At 43.1% G+C, this 22,100-nt stretch overlaps 1 protein-coding gene across 2 annotated transcripts in view; it reads left to right on the top strand.

The window, feature by feature from the left end:
- The window catches only part of ctnnd2a (catenin (cadherin-associated protein), delta 2a), a 923,305-nt gene that overhangs the window by 468,038 nt on the left and 433,167 nt on the right, over positions 1 to 22,100 (top strand). For both annotated transcript variants that reach the window (XM_034165435.1, XM_034165372.1), the window contains exon 11: positions 18,791 to 18,964. In XM_034165435.1, coding sequence (XP_034021326.1) covers positions 18,791 to 18,964 — 174 coding nt within the window. The remainder of the gene's footprint in view (positions 1 to 18,790; positions 18,965 to 22,100) is intronic.

Below are 22,100 nucleotides of genomic sequence, written 5' to 3'. Positions count from 1 at the left end.
CAGTGTGCATGGCAATCAAGAAATAGAAAAGTTCCTATCAGTGTTTGACTAAAGCAGTATAGTGGACATTCTCTGGGTGTTCTCAGGAGAGTAATTGGAAAAAAAAACTGCTGGTTGTGTTTATGGCTCCTGTGTATAGAGTAGGGCACGGTGGCCAAGAAATGCCACAACACTTACAAATTAACACAACTCTCTCAAATGCAACAAAATGCTGGCATCAGATCAACAAAACGTAGTTGCAGTTTTTAAAATATAACACAGTTAAAGGAATGGACTTATGTTGAGCACAGACATATGGATGGACAGACAGGTGGATGGATGCAAAGTCTTTGCAATACCCCAAGGCCATATTTTGGCCTCAGGTAAAAATTAATACATGTAACAGTTAAATTTGATGATGTGCCTGTGACAAGTTCACACAATGCACCCAAAAAACAGACACTTTGCAAGTAGTCAAGTTTATGTCATTTCATTGGGAATGTATGGAGAGTAATAAAATGATACATTTTTGGTAATTTCATGCAATGGCCAATCACTGAATGGACAATTAATTCTGTTCTGGTAGCTGCAGAAACAAAGTAAAGAGAAAAAAAACACATATTAGCTGCAAATGTGTATATATTTTATATCGGTTCAGCTAACCATGTTGGAAAGATTTAAAGACAAAAATCATCTAATGCCATTCATGTGGCAGTAGAAATGGATGGCACATACAGTGCCTTGCCAAAGTATTCATACCCATTGGTATTTCACACATTTTCATTTGTTTATGGCATTTTAAAAAAGTAAATTAATATAAACCAATATAAAAATTTCTAAATTATCTTCCTTAGACTCAAACTGAAAGTAAATCTCTACAACTTGATATAAATTCATTAAAAATATAACAGCCAAGATGATGGGTTGCATAAGTAATGAGCCCCTTTGGTATAATACCTGTAAATAATCAGTTTAATTGCCAGTTTTCTTCAGACAAGTCAAGGGATGGATACATGAACATTTCCAAGTCACTGAATATGTCTTGAACTTTATTTACATCGGTTATGAAGAAATACAAACAGTATGGCACTCTTTACAGGCTTCTGTGGCTGTGTTTGGAGAAATTGTGCATAGTGCATGTTTTGCATTTTGTATCCCCAGTTTATAGAGCTTCATCATGAAGTGATATAGCGGAAGGTTTTCTTTCACCAAAACATTAAATCTAAGCTTGCATCTGACAAATTATAGCTGAACTTTCAGGTCTTCTTTTTAATAAAACCCTCCTCTATACCACAAAAATATATCTAGCTTAAGAGTAAAGTCATGAATCTATATACATAAAGGGCTACGTCTGTCTGTCTGTCTGGGATAAACTCCCAAACTATAATATGCAGCCCTAAAAACTATATATATTCTGAATCCTCATGACATGAGGAACAAACCGGTACCATTTTTTTAAAAGTTGAACTGAAAATTACCCCCAAAATAGCCATTTATGTTGTACCATGTGCAATAAACTCCCAAACTATAATATGTAGCCCTAAAAACTATATATATATATATATATATATATATATATATATATATATATATATATATATATATAATCCCCATGACATGGGGAACAAACTGGTACCTTTTTTTTTAAGTTGAACTGAAAATTACCCCCAAAATAGCCGGCTGTGGGTATGACCAGGCAGATTCAAATTTCCCTGTATATGTGTTGGCTATCTCTGTTGATTTAATCCCTTTCTACAGCACACTCAGCACAGCACAGCTACAGCACACTCAGCAAAACAACAACATGCTTAGGCTGAGGCCTACCGTGTGCTGGGTAATCGGGAGAGTCAGGAGTTTTCCCGATGGGCTGGTCCAACCTGGGGCCGTTGTGAGGGGGTGTTAATATATGCATACATATATGACCACCACTAACTGTTAGGCTACACAGCAAGACACTTGGGCTGCTGTATCTTACAGAGAAGACATTAAGTGTTATAAATGTTTTACAATCATGAAAATTCACAAGAAAATAACTTAAGACTGCTTCTTTTGCAATGCTGTTATCTTTTCCAAAGCCTAAGGTAGGGACATACCATTACACGTTTAACACCCCTATGCATTCATTACAGTTAGTTCAGTCCAATCAGGCCCTGTGCACTCAGATGGGACTTGCGCTACTAGCAAGTATAGGAGGAGTGGCCCATGAGTGAAAAGATGGACAGAAAAAAGCCAGGTGGAGCTGAAAAAGCTAGATTAAGAAAAAGAAAAGCTTTGGAGGAAGATGCTGCCAAGTGTGCAAAGCTCACAGACATTTTTCAAGAAGACAGAGCAAAGAGGGAAATGGTAAATAGGGCCGGGCATAACAAGCTACGTGCCTGTTGATGCCAGGATGTCAGCCGTATCAACATTTGTAGTCCAGTACCACCTCTTCCAGCTACTTACAGACTTCACTGACTTGGCTGGGCAGTCACTGTACGATATTTTCAATCATTGTACGAGGTCTGTCAATAAAGTAACGGTCCTTTGTATTTGTCCTCTAACACTCCGAAACGGAGGTGTTCCTTTGTCTCGCTTCATCAGCGAATCGGTCGTGACGCGAGAAGCGTCCGCGCGGCTTTCCATGACAAAATCTTTTGTTAAAAGTGAAATCTGCCGGAAAATGGCTGATGTCCAGCTCTTGTGATAACCAGAGAAAGAGCACACGACGGTCTCGTATCCACAGAGCCATCCGTTTAGAAATGAACCGGTGGTTTGTGCATCGTGGTCGCAGCTCGGAGCGCGGTGCGCCGACCGTCCTTAAAGCCATCCTTAAAGCTGTAGTAACAGTCCTTATTCTCTGTGAAGCCCATAAAATTTTCACCGAAAGCCAGATAAATTTTTCGAATGGTTTCCAGGTGCCAGTCTCTAACAGCTTCTGAAAAAATTCTGATGGAAAAAAAGTCCTTTTCATTCTGCCATTTCCAGACAATGAAAATCCGACGAGGGGGTGGACCACTCCTTCCCAAGACGTGCTCACAGGCGAATGACGTCACCGACAGGCGTGGAAAAACTCACGCATGCGCACGAGGGTTCAAGCTTGTCTGACGTAAAAACATATGAATGAAATCCATATAGCTTTTGAAAAACATAAAAAGGACAATTACTTTATTGACAGACCTCGTACTCTGCTCCAGCTCAAACTGTGAGACAAAACCGCAGGGTTTTAAAAGTTCAGAGCGCACGATTCATGGTCTCACACTGTACGGCCTGATGCTCTGATGCGATCTGACTGCTCACATTGTATGTTCAAAAATCACACGTTGGGGCCACGTTTCTTTTAAAAAAAAAATTTATTTCATGCCTATCAGCGCGCACAGTGAGTGAAATCAGGTGGGGGGGAGACTGAATGTGTATGGGTGCGCACACACAGCAGACAGCAACATGATTCATGAGAGGACGGTAAAAAAGAAAACATAAACATTCATAACAGGTGTTGCTACTTACACTGTTGTATAAAAAACTATATTTCATACAGAGTGTTACAGCTGCGCAAGGTGTAGCAACTTACTCCCTCATCTGTCGTAAATCCTGTTGTGTGTGTGTGTGTGTGTGTGTGTGTGTGTGTGTGTGTGTGTGTGTGTGTGTGTGTGTGTGGTGTGTGTGTGTGTGTGGTGTGTGTGTGTGGTGTGCGTGCGTGCATGCGCGCATATACGTTCAGTCTACCCCCCACCTGATTCCACTCACTGTGCGCGCTGATAGGCATGAACTTTAATATTATATTAGGTTATTGCAAGAGAACGCAATTAAAAAAAACAAGACTTTACATGAGATCACTGTTTCCTCTCTCCGGTGTTTGCTCATGCACAGTGCGCGACATAATCAGCGCGTAGACGCTTGTAGCGCTGCTTCAACAGCGCAGAACCCTCACGAGTCACGACAGCCGACCAAAATAACGAACAGGTTTGATTTTCATCCGACCGTATGATTCCCCATCAGGAGGTGGTCGTGACATGTTAAACGCAGCTCGTTACTCCATGTAGACTGCAGGACGCAGGATGCACTGAAACGCGGCGCGATCCAAATAATTCTCGCACAAGTGAAAAATCGGCTGAAAAAGGGCCAAAAATCGCACAATGTAAGCCCAGATGGTGCACTGGTGAGTTAACAATACCGTTCTTGTTTTAACTAACTAACTTTTTCTTTCTATTATAAGCCACCCAATTTTCACAGTCAGTCAGCACATAAATGCTGGATTTAAATGCCACAGCAGAACTCTTATTATCTCTGTGCGCTGGCGGTTTGTGGGCCGGTTGGATATGAAACTCCCCGGGCTGAAAAATGTTACCAGCATGCCCCTGGCTGAGGCTGTGGGTATGACCAGGAAGATTCAAATTTCCAGCCCTGTATATGTGTTGGCCATCTCTGTTTATTTAATCCCTTCCTTCGGCTACTTTATGTTCTCAACTGTTAAGCACCTGACTGTCCTGTACAACCCTGTCTGAATACATTCATTTTATGTTTGTAAAATTGAAATGTAAAACCAGTGAAATACACCACTACCTCAATTTTGATTCAGTGATATTTACATTTACTGTACATTTACCTACCTTTTGTGTGTAATTTTGTTATAAATTTGATTGCAAAACAAAGTCTGCATGAAGGACTTCAAATGTGTTTGTATTTCCACTTAGTTTGGGGAGTCCACCTCTTATAGTTCTGCTGGACAAACTTTAGCCCATTAACTATTATATTTATATCAGTGTTACAAAAACAAATGTTGGGCAATTGTTTTGATTAAAATGATTGGCATTTGGCTTATGTCTAAAACAGGTTAAACAGGTTAACAGGTTGCATTTTTGTGTTTGAGTGTTTCTGCATTTGTTCATATTGTCTTAATTATGAAGAGTTATGGCCTCTCTTGACCACCGTAGTGGTGCCTCACAGGTGTTGTCCTGCTTCTTGCCTTAAAGGCACTAAATTAAAATGGTTTTCAAACAGTCTTCATGTGTCCTCCGCTGACAGTGGGCTAACAGGTTCCGCTGGCATCTGCCTTTACTTGCCGTTTCTCTCGTCACTGTGCACGATCAAGTTGGCTGCAAGTCAAAGCAAAAATGGAAATGTGTTGTGGCAACTGTTTACTGTTGATGGTGTAGTGTAACATTTTATTTGAGATTGCCTGTTTAAATTAAACTCTGCAGATGTAGCCGGCTGTCAAGAGGTTTTTAAGCTTTGTGTTGGAGGTGCTGAAGCTGAAAATCAAACCTGATAGCGAGACGCCTTCAGTCGGCCTGACACAAATTTAAATCCACTCTGTGGAATAAACCGACTTGCTGGGCCGTGTTCAGATGGGGTTTTTTTTTGTGTGTGTGTGTGTGTGTGTATGTTTAGGCACATTAAAGACTGGAGATCGTTAGTGCCACATATGAAAAATATTAAAATCTGACAAGTGATTGGCTTGTGTTTGGCTGGAGGTCAGGATGGAACCCGACCTCTGTCTCATCTCATTTATTGCCTAATGACTGAGTGGAATATGCTCATATGTGGGCAGTTAGTGAGCTCAATGTAGTGGATGAAGACCTGTGGACTGCGACAGCTCTGATTGTTCTATGCGAATGAATGAGCGTGAGTCGCCTGTGCTGGACTGAACCGGTAAGAACAACTCATTGGGCGTTTTTTTTTCTTGTGCAAAAATTTAATACATCTGACAGCATTATTTTATAGTTGTCGGGTAACATTGATTACTCTTTGAAAGTTGGAGCTGCATTGGTGAAAGAACACGAACTCCTTTCTTTACCCCTGAGGGCCCGACTGTGATCTTAAAACAACACCCGCTGTTTCATCTCTGCTGTGGGTTTGGAATGGAAAAGAAAGAAGTGAGCAGGGATGAGTCTTGATTGCACAGTCATAATAATTAGTACACCTCGCCCATCTGATTTTCACACTTTGCTTTTGTCAGCTCAGACAACCAAAATGTTAAGTATGTGAACTCATGATTTCAGTACAGTTATTCTAACATCTACAAAAAAAATCTTAGGGCCCCTTCACACATAACACGATTGAAGCCAACTAGTGCACAAAGGAGGAATTGCATGCTATTCTTAATAAAATCTGAGCCGCCTCAAACGCCTCGTACACCTATCGCTACAACCATTCGCGCACACAAGCGGCCGAAAGACAGTGAATGCCCTGCGTGTGCTCATTCAATCCCCCTCTCGGCAGGCGTCGGTCAAATTCCAGGTGTTGCACATGAACATCTAACACCGCTTGTGGCACACTTAGAAAAGGCGGGGCTATTCACGCACCTGGTACGATAGTAGACAGCAGGCGATCACATTCAACCTGTTGGTGAAAATTGTCAAACTGCACCATGAGTGTGGCATCACCTGGTAACACACATGGGTGTAACTGTGCCGCCCCCCGCACACACAAATGGCTTACGGTGTGTGTCGTCAAACATGATAATACAAACTTAACATTAAAATTACAGAACACAGCAACAGAGAGTGAATCTTTCTTTTCTGTGGCCTGCCGAGGCCCGCTGACAGAGGTGGGCGTGTCCCCCTGTGGCGTGCAGCTGTTCAGATATCTGTGCTTGCATGTCATAGCTGGGGACGCCTGTACTGGCTTGTAGGATATTAAGTTGCATAACTACAGCGTGAAGCGTGGACGTTGGCATGCTGTCCTCGCGTGGAAATAAATTAAAACACATAGTGACTGTGTTTACATGCAGCCAATAACCCTTTCATAAATTTAATATTAACAATAACCCAGTTGCGCACGGCCATGTAAAAACTCTTTGTGACATGGTAGCCGGCTGGCTCGAGCACATCAGGTAATTCATGTAAAACATGAAAGAGAGAACAGTAATCCATGTCATTTCAGTACTTCCTGGTGTATGTCTGGGCGGTGGCTAAATCTGCTCTTTATAATAGGAATTAAGTATTATAAAGTGTGGTGTTTTATTAAGTTTTCCCTCCACTGCTCTGTGCGCGACCTAGACCAATGTCTAGTTAAAATACTTGTCGTTAGTGATTAAAATTGTTGACAAGACTGGGAATGTTTTTTAATTTGCACCTTAAAATAATGAGATTATAATGACCCGCGCTGTGCCGCTCACAGTCACACCCACACATAGAGATGTGTACCCACACCACTGACTTCATGAATGAAACTCGGTCAATAAAGGATAATTGTGTAAAAATATAATATGTATATAAATGTATTGTAATGGTTTTAGGAGCCGCGCTGCGTTGAACAGATCAGCTGCAGCAGGGCGCCTCAGCTCAGCAGCTTGAACAGTGCAGATCCGTGTAACTTTCAACACTAATATTTGGGAATGTGTGTGTGTGTCAGAGTAAATTTAATACTTTCCTGATATAATTTAATGTAATTTAATTTTACTGGCTCGATATCCAGGTCAAAATGTCATTTTTTTAACATGTATTTTGCGAGCATATTTTTGAGTGTGTTCAGTCGCAAATCTCCATTGAAAATGCATTAACAACTTCATCAATATTTTGCCCGGTTAGGAGACATCATGCTGTCCACATTTTCGTTTCAAAGAAAAAAAATATATTATACGAGGTCTGTTAGAAAAGTATCCGACCTTTTTATTTTTTTCAAAAACCATATGGATTTGAATCACGTGTGATTGCATCAGCCAAGCTTGAACCTTCATGCGCATGCGTGAGTTTTTTCACGCCTGTCGGTTGCGTCATTCGCCTGTGAGCAGGCTTTGAGTGAGGTGTGGTCCACCCTCTCGGCGGATTTTTATTGCGAATAAAATGTCTCAACGATTTGGAGCTTTGCTGCATCAATTTTTTTCCAGAAACTGTGAGAGACCTCCAGGTGGACACCGTTCGGAAAATTAATATGGCTTTCAGGGACGATTTTATGGGGATTACACAGATTAAGGAGTGATCCAGACGGTTTAAAGACCGCCCACAACTGCTGAGAGCGCGGCGCGCTCCCAGCCCCCATCGACAGGCTGACACCCCGCTGGAACAACCAGATCATTTCCAACGTGAAGGCTTTGTTGATCCGAGACCTCCTGTGACTTTCACAAAAAGGCTGAAGATGTGGACATCAGCACTTTTTCGGTACATTCCACCGTTACAGGAGTTTTTTTCATGGAAAGAAAAGCAGAGGGACGCGCCACGGAGCCGTTCATTATGCGGGACAAAACCACCTCGGTGTTGGTCTCACAGGACGGATTAAAGGTGGATTTCAGATGGGTTCCGGTTGCTTTTCAGTCGTGTGATTATTCGATTGTGATTGTGCATGAGCTGGACCTGCCCCAACATGTCCTGGAAGGCTTCATCACGGTGTTGCTTTGCGCCATGCAGCTCCACCGCGACGCGCGGAATTCCTCCGCACGTCTGTCTCAATGTGCCGAAAAAATGCTGATGTCCACTCTTTTCACAATTCCTGTGCTAGTCAGACGACATACCAGATCAAGACAGCGTCCAGTTTAGAAATGAACGGCACATTCCACTGTTAAAGGAGTTTTTGTCATGGAAAGAGGAGCGGCTCCTCCGTGCGTCGCGGTGGAGCTGCATGGCGCAAAGCAACGCCGGGATGAAGCCTTCCAGCACATGTTGGGGCAGGTCCAGCTCATGCACAATCAAAATTGGATAATCACACGACTGAAAAGCAACCGACAGCCGTCTGAAATCCACCTTTAAGCTGTCCTGTTAGACCAACACCGAGGTGGTTTTGTCCCGCGTAATGAACGGTTCCGTGGCACGTCCCTCCACTCCTCTTTCCATGAAAAAAACTCCTGTAATGGTAGAATGTACCGAAAAAGTGCTGATGTCCACATCTTCAGCCTTTTTGTGAAAGTCAGACGAGGTCCCGGATCAGCAAAGCCTTCACGTTGGAAATAATCTGGTTGTTCCAGCGGGGTGTCAGCCTGTCGATGGGCGCTCGGAGCGCGCCGCGCTCTCAGCAGTTGTGGGCGGTCTTTAAATTGTCTGGATCACTCCTTAATCTGTGTAATCCCCATAAAATCGTCCCTGAAAGCCATATTAATTTTCCGAACGGTGTTCACCTGGAGATCTCTCACAGTTTCTGGAAGAAAATTGATGCAGCAAAGCAACAAATCGTTCAGACATTTTATTCGCAATAAAAATCCGCCGAGAGGGTGGACCACACCTCACTCAAAGCCTGCTCACAGGCGAATGACGCAACTGACAGGCGTGAAAAAAACTCACTCATGCGCACGAAGGTTCAAGCTTGGCTGATGCAATCACACGTGATTCAAATCCATATGTTTTTTTAAAAAAATAAAAAGGTCGGATACTTTTCTAACAGACCTTGTATACAGATAATATCATAAAATGCATTAAAATTGTAATCCTGCAAACTAATCCCAATTTTTACTAAAGATACCTGTAATCTGAATACGTCTTTTTTCTGTAAGTGGAATACAGTTACCTTTTTTTTGTATCCCAATTACGGAATGCCATTACATGTACTCCGTTACTCCCCAAGCCTGTGTGTGACATATGTGGTTTACGATACCTTTTCATTTGAAATCACCTGAAAACGTCACTCTGAAAAGTGTTACTGTCTTCCACTCAATTCCTTTGGTGGAACATTTTTACACTTAAAAATACTGAGTAAATGAAAAAGCTGTGAAATCATTTCATACTTAATAATCTTGGTAAATCTAAGTAAAAATATTCAGTATATTAGTCTGAATGAAATTTACCAAACAAATTACGTTTCAAAAACTATAATTTGTTAAGCAAATGCTAATTTATTTTAATGAAATAAACTGAAATCCATCCATCCATCCATTTTCTTCCGCTTTATCCGGAGTCAGGTCGCGGGGGCAGCAGCTCAAGCAAAGCCGCCCAGACCTCCCGATCCACACACACCTCCCCCAGCTCCTCCAGGGGAACCCCAAGGCGTTCCCAAGCCAGCCGAGAGACGTAGTCCCTCCATCGTGTCCTGGGACTTCCCCGGGGCCTCCTCCCAATGGGACGTGCCCTGAACACCTCTCCAGCGAGGCGTCCAAGGGGCATCCAGAAAAGATGCCCGAGCCACCTCAACTGACTCCTTTCGACGTGGAGGAGCAGCGGCTCGATTCCGAGCTCCTCCCGAGTGACCAAGCTCCTCACTCTATCTCTAAGGGAGTGCCCAGCCACCCTGCGGAGGAAACCCATGTCGGCCGCTTGTACTCGCAATCTCATTCTTTCGGTCATGAGCCAAATCTCATGACCATAGGTGAGGATTGGAACGTAGATTGATCGGTAAATCGAGAGCTTTGCCCCCCTACTCAGCTCTCTCTTCACCACGACGGGCCGATACAGCGACCGCATCACTGCAGATGCTGCACCGATCCGTCTGTCGATCTCACGCTCCATCCGTCCCTCACTCGTGAACAAGACCCCGAGATACTTAAACTCCTCCACTTGAGGCAAGGACACTCCACTGACCTGAAGAGGGCAAAGCACCTTTTTCCGGTCGAGAACCATGACCTCGGATTTGGAGGTGCTGATTTTCATCCCGTACGCTTCACACTCAGCTGCAAACTGCCCCAGTGCATGCTGAAGGTCCTGATTTGACGAAGCCAACAGAATCACATCGTCTGCAAACAGCAGAGACGAGATTCTGTGGTTCCCAAACCATACCCCCTCTACACCCTGGCTGCGTCTAGAAATTCTGTCCATAAATATAATGAACAGAACTGGTGACAAAGGGCAGCCCTGGCGGAGGCCAACATGCACTGGAAACAGGTTTGACTTACTACCGGCAATGCGAACCAAGCTCCTGCTGTGGTCGTACAGGGACCGGATAGCCCTTAGCAAAGGACCCCGGACCCCGTACTCCCAGAGCACTCCCCACAGGGTGCCCCGAGGGACACGGTTGAACGCCTTCTCCAGATCCACAAAACACATGTGGACTGATTGGGCGAACTCCCATGAACCCTTGAGCACTCGATGGAGCGTGTAGAGCTGGTCCAGTGTGCTGCGACCAGGACGAAAACCACACTGCTCCTCCTGAATCCAAGGTTCAACCATCGGTCGAATTCTCCTCTCCAGTACTCTGGAATAGACCTTACTGGGGAGGCTGAGGAGTGTGATCCCCTATAGTTGGAACACACCCTCCGATCCCCCTTCTTAAACAGAAGGGACCACACCCCCCGTTCTGCCAATCCAGAGGCACTGTCCCCGATTGCGCATGCGATGTTGCAGAGGCGTGTCAGCCAAGACAGTCCCACAACATCCAGAGACTTAAGGTACTCAGGACGGATTTCATCCACCCCAGGAGCCCTTGCCACCGAGGAGCTTTCCTAACCACCTCGTGACTTCGGCCTGGCAATAGATGAGTCCACCTCTGAGTCCCCAGTCTCTGCTTCCTCTTCGGAAGACGTGATGATGGGATTGAGAAGATCCTCGAAGTACTCCTTCCACCACCCAACAACATCCCTGAAACATAAACTGAAATGTAAAGTTAATATTAATTAACTATAAAATTTCTAGGGATTTCATTTGGCATATCCAACTCAAACAATCAGTTGAATGTGTTTCAGAGATTTTAAGTTATATATTATATAAATTATGTGTAGCTGTTTCCTACTATGATCAAATCAAATCAATTTTATTTATATAGTGCCAAATCACAACAAACAGTTGCCCCATGGCACTTTATATTGTAAGGCAAAGCCATACAATAATTACGAAAAACCCCAACGGTCAAAACGACCCCCTGTGAGCAAGCACTTGGCGACAGTGGGAAAGAAAAACTCCCTTTCAACAGGAAGAAACCTCCAGCAGAACCAGGCTCAGGGAGGGTCAGTCTTCTGCTGGGACTGGTTGGGGCTGAGGGAGAGAACCAGGAAAAAGACATGCTGTGGAGGAGAGCAGAGATCAATCACTAATGATTAAATGCAGAGTGGTGCATACAGAGCAAAAAGAGAAAGAAACACTCAGTGCATCATGGGAACCCCCCAGCAGTCTAAGTCTATAGTAGCATAACTAAGGGATGGTTCAGGGTCACCTGATCCAGCCCTAACTATAAGCTTTAACAAAAAGGAAAGTTTTAAGCCTAATCTTAAAAGTAGAGATGTTGTTGTCTCCCTGATCTGAATTGGGAGCTGGTTCCACAGGAGAGCAGCCTGAAAGCTGAAGGCTCTGCCTGCCATTCTACTCTTACAAACCCTAGGAACTACAAGTAGCCTGCAGTCTGAGAGCGAAGCGCTCTATTGGGGTGATATGGTAATATGAGGTCCCTAGATAGATGGACCTGATTATTCAAAACCTTACAAGTAAGAAGAAGAATTTTAAATTCTATTCTAGAATTAACAGGAAGCCAATGAAGAAGCCAATATGGGTGAAATACGCTCTCTCCTTCTAGTCCCTGTCAGCACTCTAGCTGCAGCATTTTGAATTAACTGAAGGCTTTTCAGGGAACTTTTAGGACAACCTGATAATAATGAATTACAATAGTCCAGCCTAGAGGAAATAAATCCATGAATTAGTTTTTCAGCATCACTCTGAGACAAGACCTTTCTAATTTTAGAGATATTGCGCAAATGCAAAAAAAGCAGTCCTACAATTTGTTTAATATGCGCATTGAATGACATATCCTGATCAAAAAATGACTCCAAGATTTCTCACAGTATTACTAGAGGTCAGGGTATGCCATCCAGAGTAAGGAGTCTGGTTAGACAACCATGTTTCTAAGATTGTGGGGCCAAGTACAATAACTTCATTTGATCGAGTTTAAAAAGCAGGAATTAGAGGTCATCCATGTCTTTATGTCTGTAAGACAATCCTGCAGTTTAGCTAATTGGTGTGTGTCCTCTGGCTTCATGTATAGATAAGCTGGGTATCATCTGCGTAACAATGAAAATTTAGCAATGCTGTCTAATAATACTGCCTAAGGGAAGCAGGTATAAAGTGAATAAAATTGGTCCTACACAGAACCTGGTGGACTCCATAATTAACCTTAGTCTGTTGAAGAAGATTCCCTATTTACATGAACAAATTGTATCTATTAGATAAATTATGATTCAAACCACCGCAGCGCAGTGCCTTTAATACCTATGGCATGCTCTAATCTCTGTAATAAAATTTTATGGTCAACAGTATCAAAAGCAGCACTGAGGTCTAACAGGACAAGCACAGAGATGAGTCCACTGTCTGAGGCATAAGAAGATCATTGTACCTTCACTAATGTTGTTTCTGTACTATGATATATGCAAAGCCACTGAATTACTTTTTAGAGTGTAAAGTAATGCCCAAGTTAATTACCGGAACTGATTTTCATCAGATTTGACAAGGACTGTACTCTTTCCAGAGGTCACATTATGTCATGGCAAAACATTGAGATGATATGGGAAAAGTAAAAGGTGCTGGAAGCTCAGTGAAATGGTGATCTCTTGTGAAATCTGCTGCAGATAATGTGTTTTAAGCATGAACCTAATAATCTTGCACTCTACGTGCTACCCCTTATCCAGAAGAGAGCTCGCTCTCTACATCTATCTATCTCTCTGTCTCTTGTGCACAACCACAATACACACTGTGTGCAGATAAAATATCTAAATTAGTATGATGTGAAGTGGGGGTTTTTTTGTATGTGTGTCTCTACACACAATATGTTCAGACCACTTGCTCTGATAAATGCACAGTCAGCATGTGTTGGTGAAGAGTTTAAAGCCAAATTTAAAAAAGTAAAACATGAAAGAGTCTTGAAGAGAATGCTTGGTCTTGTTGGATTTGTGAGAATCTACTGAATCTACTAGTACCTTGTTTCCCATTTAACAATAAGAAATATACTCAAAACCTGGATTAATCTTTTTAGTCACATAGCACTACTATTATTCCGAACACTACTGTACGTATATGCAAAAACTGTTCAGTTTGTTTTGGGTATATCTGCAGAGTACCTGGACTATATATTCAGCTTTCTTATCCTGTGCTGTTCGGTCATAATAAATGCTACATTACTCCACCTCTTCGTGTAAAGTCATCTCATCAGCGTAGGAATAAACTCAGTAATCTTTCAGTGATATATTGCATTATGGTTTTGTGTGTGTGTGTGTGTGTGTGTGTGTGTGTGGTGTGTGTGTGTGTGTGTGTGTGTGTGTGTGTGTGTGTGTGTGTGTGTGTGTGTGTGTGTGTGTGTGTGTGTGTGAGTGAGTGAGTGGTGGAGCAGCCCAGTCATGAAATGAGTCACCTTTTTGTGACGTGATCAGGTAAATTTATCACAGAATAATGGATCACGGGAAGGCATTTCTTTTTCCTCGCTCCATCATTCAATCTTTTCTTCCAAAAAAAAAAAACCCCTCTTTCCTCCTTTCAAAGAAAGAGTCCAGAACCTTGAGGATGGGGCTCCCGTGAGTCAAAAGAAATAAATGAATAAAGAAATAAAACCGACTCACTGAGACTTCAAAGATGAAACGGGGCAAAGACACAGAGCTGGGATGAGTCATGCTGTTAATGGGTCTGTCCGCCGCTGTAATTAACATTTCTTCATGAATATTCTCACCATCTTCCTCTCATGACATCTTCTGTTTTCTTCTTGATCCGAGCTCACAGCTCAACTCTGTCATTTTTTTTTACCTCCCTCTCTCCCTGTTTGTCTTCTCCATCTCGCTATTGCTGGCTAGTAGAGTATGACTGGAGGTGTCTGAGCTGTTTATGCCTGAGGGCGGTAAACAGGACAGTCAGTTAACCAGGCTGTAGGCAGGATGACACAGTCGTATGGCACCCAGTCCGCAGGTCTTTGATAAGTCCAACTTTTTGTACATATCGAGAGGACTCAGCGATGGAAAACATATTACGATTCAATGCAAACTGCTGAGACTCCAGTTAACATGTCAACTTGCAAACAACAAGTTTAGCAAAGCTTGAGAGACCTCAGATGTTTCACCTGGAATGTGTTGGAGGTGGTGATGTGCAGGTCAGGGTTAAAGTCAAAGTTATTAAGGACCCATGCTTGCCTCAACCCATCAAAAAATTGATTTCTTAAAAGAAGCCAGTGGGTCTATATTGTTATTAAATCCATATCATTGAGGTACAGGTTTATTATTTAATCCGTATTTTAAAAGGAATGAAGAAGTTTAACTACCTTGGGGTCTTGTTCACGAGTGAGGGGACAGTGGGGCGTGAGGTGGTTGTGATGAAAAGGGAGCTGACCCAAAAGGTGAAGCTCTTGATCTACTAGTCAGTATTTGTTCCTACTCTCACCTATGGTCATGATGGTTGGGTCATGACCAAAAGAACTAGATCGCGAGTACAAGCGGCTGAAATGGGCTTCCTTAGGTGGGTGGCTGGTGTCTCCCTCAGAGATAGGGTGAGAAGTTCGGTCATTCGTGGGGTGCTCGGAGTAGAGCCGCCTTCGCATTGAAAGGAGCCAGCTGAGGTGGTTCGTGCATCTGGTAAGGATACCTTCTGGGCGCCTCCGTAGGGAGGTGTTCCAGGCACGTCCATCTGGGAGGAGACCCGGGGGAAGACCCAGGACTAGTTGGAGAGATTATATCTCCACACTGGCCTGGGAACGCCTCGGGCTCCCCCAGTCAGAGGTGGTCAATGTGGCACGGGAAAGGGAAGTCTGGGGTCCCCTGCTAGAGCTGTTGCCCCTGTGACCCGATCCTGGATAAGTAGTTGAAGATGAGTGATCCGTATTTGAAAAACCATCGACAGTGCGGATTTGCACCGTGGGCTACAACAGAGCAGCAAGCACACGGAGCCCAGACACCACCAATCAATCAATCAATCAATCAATTTTATTTATATAGCACCAAATCACAACAGACAGTTGCCCCAAGGCACTTTATATTGTAAGGCAAGGCCATACAATAATTACGTTAAAACCCCAACGGTCAAAACGACCCCCTGTGAGCAAGCACTTGGCGACAGTGGGAAGGAAAAACTCCCTTTTAACAGGAAGAAACCTCCAGCAGAGCCAGGCTCAGGGAGGGGCAGTCTTCTGCTGGGACTGGTTGGGGCTGAGGGAGAGAACCAGGAAAAAGACATGCTGTGGAGGGGAGCAGAGATCAATCACTAATGATTAAATACAGAGTGGTGCATACAGAGCAAAAAGAGAAAGAAACACTCAGTGCATCATGGGAACCCCCCAGCAGTCTAAGTCTATAGCAGCATGAAATGAAAGAAACACAGAAGAATTGTTGTGAAAGTGTAGGAACACGGACCCACAACAGGGGCGCAAATGAACGGACAATGAAGGAAGTCAAATAACAACACTTTACTGTTGTGAAAAAGCACAACCAAACACGGCGAATGTGAAATTTAACAGTCAGTCAATTACAAGGGTGATGTGTGGGCAGGCTCGAAGATAAGAGACGCCCGTCCAAAGCAGAACCGGAACCACACGATTTCCTCCGCCACCGAACCCCGGGAATACTGGAGCCGCCAAGTCCCGAACACCCAGGTGGCCACTGCCTCCGCTTGTCGGATCTGGTACTGCTGGCGAGGAACAAAAACAGTTAGATGTGGGTGCGTGTGCACCCAGCAACACGTATGGTGGGAAAACCACCTCCACCTCTCGTCGAAAAAAGAAACAGAATATCTGCTGTCCAACACACACAAGCAATAGATATTCCTGTCAGAGAATCAACACAGTCAGCTGAGATCGTTACCTCCTTGGTAGAGCGATATCTCGGCAGAGAAGTGGAGATGACGTCTTGCAGATATACCGCTGCGGATCAGATGATTGGTAACAGCTGTCGTGGGTGACAGCTGTCACCCCGGCTGCTCCTGTGAGATGGCAGCGCCCTCTGGTGCCTGGAGCCCGCACTCCAGGCAAGGTGCCCTCTGGTGGTGGTGGGCCAGCAGTACCTCCTCTTCAGCGGCCCACACAACAAGAATGAAACAAAAACACAGAAGTATAATACTATATGAAAGAACACAAACAGGAACCACAAAACAAGGTAATAAAGTAAACTGCTCAGAAAAAAAAAAAAAAAAACGCTAAACATTATGTGGACACAAGGTCTTAGTGGGAACTCTGCTTTGACACTTTGCACGCACCCTCAATATTTTCTGACAAAGCTGACCTGCGTCTGCTCGACCCACAGGTTACATGTTGACCATCACTAGTTGGAGGCATTCTCCCAGTTTACCACTCCTGTTTCCACTGGGACCACTGTGGCCATTACCTTCCACATCAGTTCTAGTTCAGTTCCTGCTGCTTCTTGATCTTCTCATGCTCGTTCTTTCTGATGTTGCTGTCACTAGGAATTGCAACTTCTACCACAGCTGTCCTTTTCTGTTTCTTGTCAACCACCACTGTGTCCGCTTGATTGGACAGCACCTTTTTGTCTATGTGGGACTTAAAATCCCACAACACCTTCACCCTGCTGTTCTCAACCACCTTTATGTGGTGTTCCCCACTTGAACTTTGGTACTGTCGGTCCATATTTAACACAGACATTCAAGTACACTGTCACAGCTACTTGGTTGTGTCTTTCATGTTGGACCTTGACACTATGTGCATGTCTTCAGGTGATCTTTGCAGAAGACCAGGTTTTAGATCTGGATTATGGTACCATTTAGGTGCCATAACTGCCTACTCCCAGACAGATTTACCACATAGTACTGTACCTACTGTTTGTAATGCATAAGGATTGATGCAAAATAAGGCTCCAAGAATGAAAGAATTTCAAGTTCACAACTTGGAATTCTTCACATATTCATCCCGGACATGAAAACTGGCTGTAACAGTGATGGTTTAGTTGTGTTATACAACTCCTTATACAAATTATATATAAAAAAAATGCCATAAGTCAAATCACATAATTTGTTTAAGGGATGTTTCACAAAACCAGAATGTTCTGCAAATGACCCAAAAGCACAGTCTGAGTTTAAGCATCATAATTTTAGAAATTATCATAATTTTAATTGAAATTCTAGTACTGGCACAAACCTTTAGGAAACATTTTTGCAGTCATGAAGGTAGATTTTGTCTTTATCGATGTTGAATCTTTAAAAAAAAGAGAGAAAATCACAGCAGGTAGTTGCTGCCGTACTTGAGCCTACGGAGGTGTTGGAACATCTTCCAAAACCTGGCTTGATTTCAGATCAGATCTCAGTGGTCGAGTGGTTCTAATCTGTTAATTGGTGGGGGGTACCCGACGGTTTGACTGGACTCTTCAAGCACTGCTCTCTTTCTGTGTCAGTCACTGGTAAAATCCTCTGCACTGGCACCCGACTCCATCCATCCGAGAGCGGCTTTGATATGATACAGCATTAGCGCCACTCAACCGACTCCTCTCCTCCACTACCTGGCTTTTAACTTCTTTTTTCCCCGTTTTTAATTTTTGCGGTCTGATGTCAGATTGTCGCCCCCGTCTTAATGTGCCTGCTGTCAGAGTTTTCTTGGACCTGTGTGTGTTGGATTCCTGCCAAACACAAAATAAGAGGCGACACTGCATCTTATTATTTCGTAACTCGCGACCAGCAAACAATGTGTCTGTGGAGATTAAAAAATGATACACAGAAGCTTCTGTGTGTATTTTGCTTGTACTCACGCCGTCTCTTATTATCTCACATCTCTGTTTTGCCCTTGGTGTTTTGTGGTCCTTGATTTTTTAACCTTCCATCACTTGACTGCACAAACACACTCTGCTCTACGTTACCATATGTACTCTTTACTTCTAATGTTTTCCAGCAGACCCCCCCCCCCCCCCCAAAAGCATTGATGAACTTTTCTTTTTTCTGACTGACTGCTGTTCTCTCTTCTTTCTTCTTCTTCTTCTTCATCATCATTCTCATCCATATCATCCCTCTGGCTTTCTTTCCTCTCTCATCGCCACACACATTCCTTTTCTGTCATCATCAATTCGTCAACGTTCCTCCAGGCTCCCGCGGCTCCTACAGTAGTCAGCACAGTCAGGAGCCTCTTCGGCCCCTGGAGTCCCCAGAGCACCACATAGATCCCATCTATGAAGAACGTGTCTATCACAACAAAGTCCCCATGAGGAGCCTCAGCCAGAGTCAAGGGCCCGACTCAGGCCCCTATCGCAACAACACGGGTAAGGCCCGACTGTGCTCGCATATAAAGTCAGAGCGTCACGGTTTGGTGTTGTTTTTACATTTATGAGTACATACACTATGTGCTTGTAATTCTGTAAATATTACATTTTTAAGTAGTTGGTAATCGTCTTAATCCTCAACTTGTCCTTAAATCTTCAAGACTTTTTTGGGACACTGGCCCAGTCCTGTGATTCTTATTTTTTTGATGTGACAGTAATAGATTTTTTTTCCAACTTTTAACTGTTTAAGCCAAAACTTTAATCACAATTTTGACAGATACATGAGATCATGAAGTATTTCAGTTGTATGTGCTGTAGGTGAAGAGCAAGAAGTTATTTAAATTCTCAATGTGTCCTTTCCTAATAATTTGATAATTAAGTATGCAGATGGCACAACTGTTATTGGTTTGATCTCTTCTCATGATGACTCTTTGTATAGCTCTGAAGTGCAAAACGTGGTTTCCTGGAGTGAGGAAAACAATTTGAAGTTAAATACTGCAAAAACTTTTTGATGTTGGTTGTTGAATCAGTAAAAATCAGTCTTAGCTACCATCATATTAAATGGTGCTGAGGTGAAAACAGTTGGAAACTGTAAATTTCTGGGATGTTTTTATCTGATAACTTGAGCTGGAATTCTAACACCAACGAAATTGTTAAAAAGTCTCAACAACGGCTTTTTTTTCTGCGTAAGCTGAAAGAATTTACTCTGAACAAGAATATTATCTTAAATTTTTATCACAGCTGCTTTGAAAGTCTTCTTACAAATGCTATAACTGCATGGTTTGGAAATGCCACTGCTAAAGAAAGGAAGGCTTTGAATAGAGTGGTTTGTTCAGCCAGTAGGACTGTTGGTGTGGAACTGTCTGTCCTGGAGGACATTTACAAAAAAAGGCTTAAGTCCCGGTCTTTAGCTATTACTAAAGATCTCCTGCATCCCGCCAGGGACCTGTTTGAGCTTCTTCCTTCGGGTCGGTGCTATCGGTCTATTAAATGTGGGGACATCACGTCATAGAAAATTTCTTTACCACAAGCCGTGGCAATGATCAACACATCTTGATAGTTTTAAATGTATCTTAATTATTTTGTGGCTTTGTCATGTTTATGGCATTTTTATGTTCTTTTATGTCTTTTTATTGTTTGTGTATGTCTTGCTAGTGCACTTTTGAGCTCCTTGCACCATTTTTCCAATGTGGTTTTAATACTGCAAATTGCAAATAAACTTGAACTTGAACTCATTGCTTTATTAGTTTTGATTACATTTTAAAAGTATTTAATTTATGTAAGCAAGAAAGTATTTTGAGGTAATTGCTTAAAAACAGACATTACTATATTGAAGCTTTACTACTACTATCATTATCATAATGTTTTATTTTATTATTGCCATTAATAATAACAGTAGTAACACCTTTCTAAAAAAAAAGGTCATTGTATTTTCTTTCATTTTAATAAAAATCAGCATCCACTGAGGTTCAGCTTTAGTGAGAATATAATTAGAATATATGAGTTGACACAGTGAGACTGGAGATTCGTGGTCATAATTTTTTAGCTTGTTGAAGTAATTTGGAGTCGTGCTTTGTGCTGTGGAGTTGTGAGACCTGGATGTTAAGCATAAAAACTAGTTGTCACCAATGACGTGCTCTGCATTGCCCTAACCGGGATGATATCTGCATGTCTTTGGTACTAGATCTTTTGGAGGTCTTTGGGTACCACGGAAGGGCTTTTGTGTCAAACACACAGTACTTAGGAGAGTCTGAAAATTACCTCTGAATCCTGAGTGAATATCACCTGCGTTGTTTTGACCAGGTGGCACGCTGCTGTGTGCATGAACCAGCATGCAACTGAGGACCTCCACAAATGGAACGGGCCAATGTGATGCTGATGTTTCACCTGGCTACTTTTGAGAGATGGGGATGGACCAGTTGTCTGCCTGTGTGATTGTCAGAATCCAGCAGGTTCCATAATGTGACCTCACTTAACCTGCAATCTTGGTGTGCAGGTGGTTTCAAATTAGAGTCTTTATTGCTGTGAAGTAGGTGCGCTACTAGAGTGCTGCAATAGGAACTGTTGTGAAAAAATGATGTCATAGCCCCACCTCTCTAACTTCAGCCTTACCCAGGCTGCAAGACGTCACCTTACAACAACATCTGCTGTCTACAGATGTGTTTATGCTACAGAAGCTCCTGAGTTTTTTGGGGCTATGATAGCAAAATCTTCTGCTCCTCTTCTACGACAACCAGCAGCAAACAGTCATGTTTTGTGATTTAGTCGACATTTAATCTGGTGTGATTGGAAAAAGTTCATCTTCATCATCGGTCCACACCAACGTGTCAACTTTCTCTCTAGCTGGAGCGTTAGTGTCCACCGCGTCAGTGCTTCACGTCATCTCTGTTGTTTTTTTGTGTGTGTGTGTGAGTGCGTGAGTGCTACAGTGCCACTTTTTGAAATTGACAAAGAAAACGATCATACAGGGAATGTTCCGTCTCCGTGCCCACACAGCCACAGAGGGCGGTGGTCAGACGGTGATGGTAGTATTTGTCCTCCACTGATGAACATGATTAGCGCCTGTTGGTGGATCCTGGGGTGGAGGTGGAACAACTTAAGGGCTTGGAATCAGCGCTCAGGGTGAGTGGAGAATGGCAGAGCTTACGTAGGGCAGCTAGGTTCCACCAGTTAGAGTCCCATAGGTGTCAAACTGATTCCAGAAAGGGCCAAGAGGGTGCAGGTTTTCTTTGTAACCACCCACTGCACCAGGTGATTTCACTGATTAACTGATTCCATCTGCTCAAAGTGATGTTAATCAGTGAAATCACCTGATGCAGTGGGTGGTTACAAAGAAAACCTGCACCCTCTTGGCCCTTTCTGGAATCAGTTTGACACCTATGATTAGATGGATGCGTGCTGCGTAGGGTGGGGTAGGTCCCACGAATGTAGGGCTCCAACCCCAGTTACTGAAGTATGCGTTAACTCTCTCACTCGCTTCTTCTGTCAAAGCAACAAACACTTTTGTAAATTCACTGAGCAATAAAGAGCACAGCAATGAACATTACCCCGCCTTTTTATTTAGAAAACGCAGTTTAGATTTTTTTTATTCCAGAATGAAGTGTTCTTTGGCACAAAATCTATAATATACACACAT

Source organism: Thalassophryne amazonica, chromosome 1, assembly GCF_902500255.1.
Source record: "Thalassophryne amazonica chromosome 1, fThaAma1.1, whole genome shotgun sequence".
Lineage (NCBI taxonomy): Eukaryota > Metazoa > Chordata > Actinopteri > Batrachoidiformes > Batrachoididae > Thalassophryne > Thalassophryne amazonica.
This window is presented reverse-complemented; position numbering and strand designations above follow the sequence as displayed.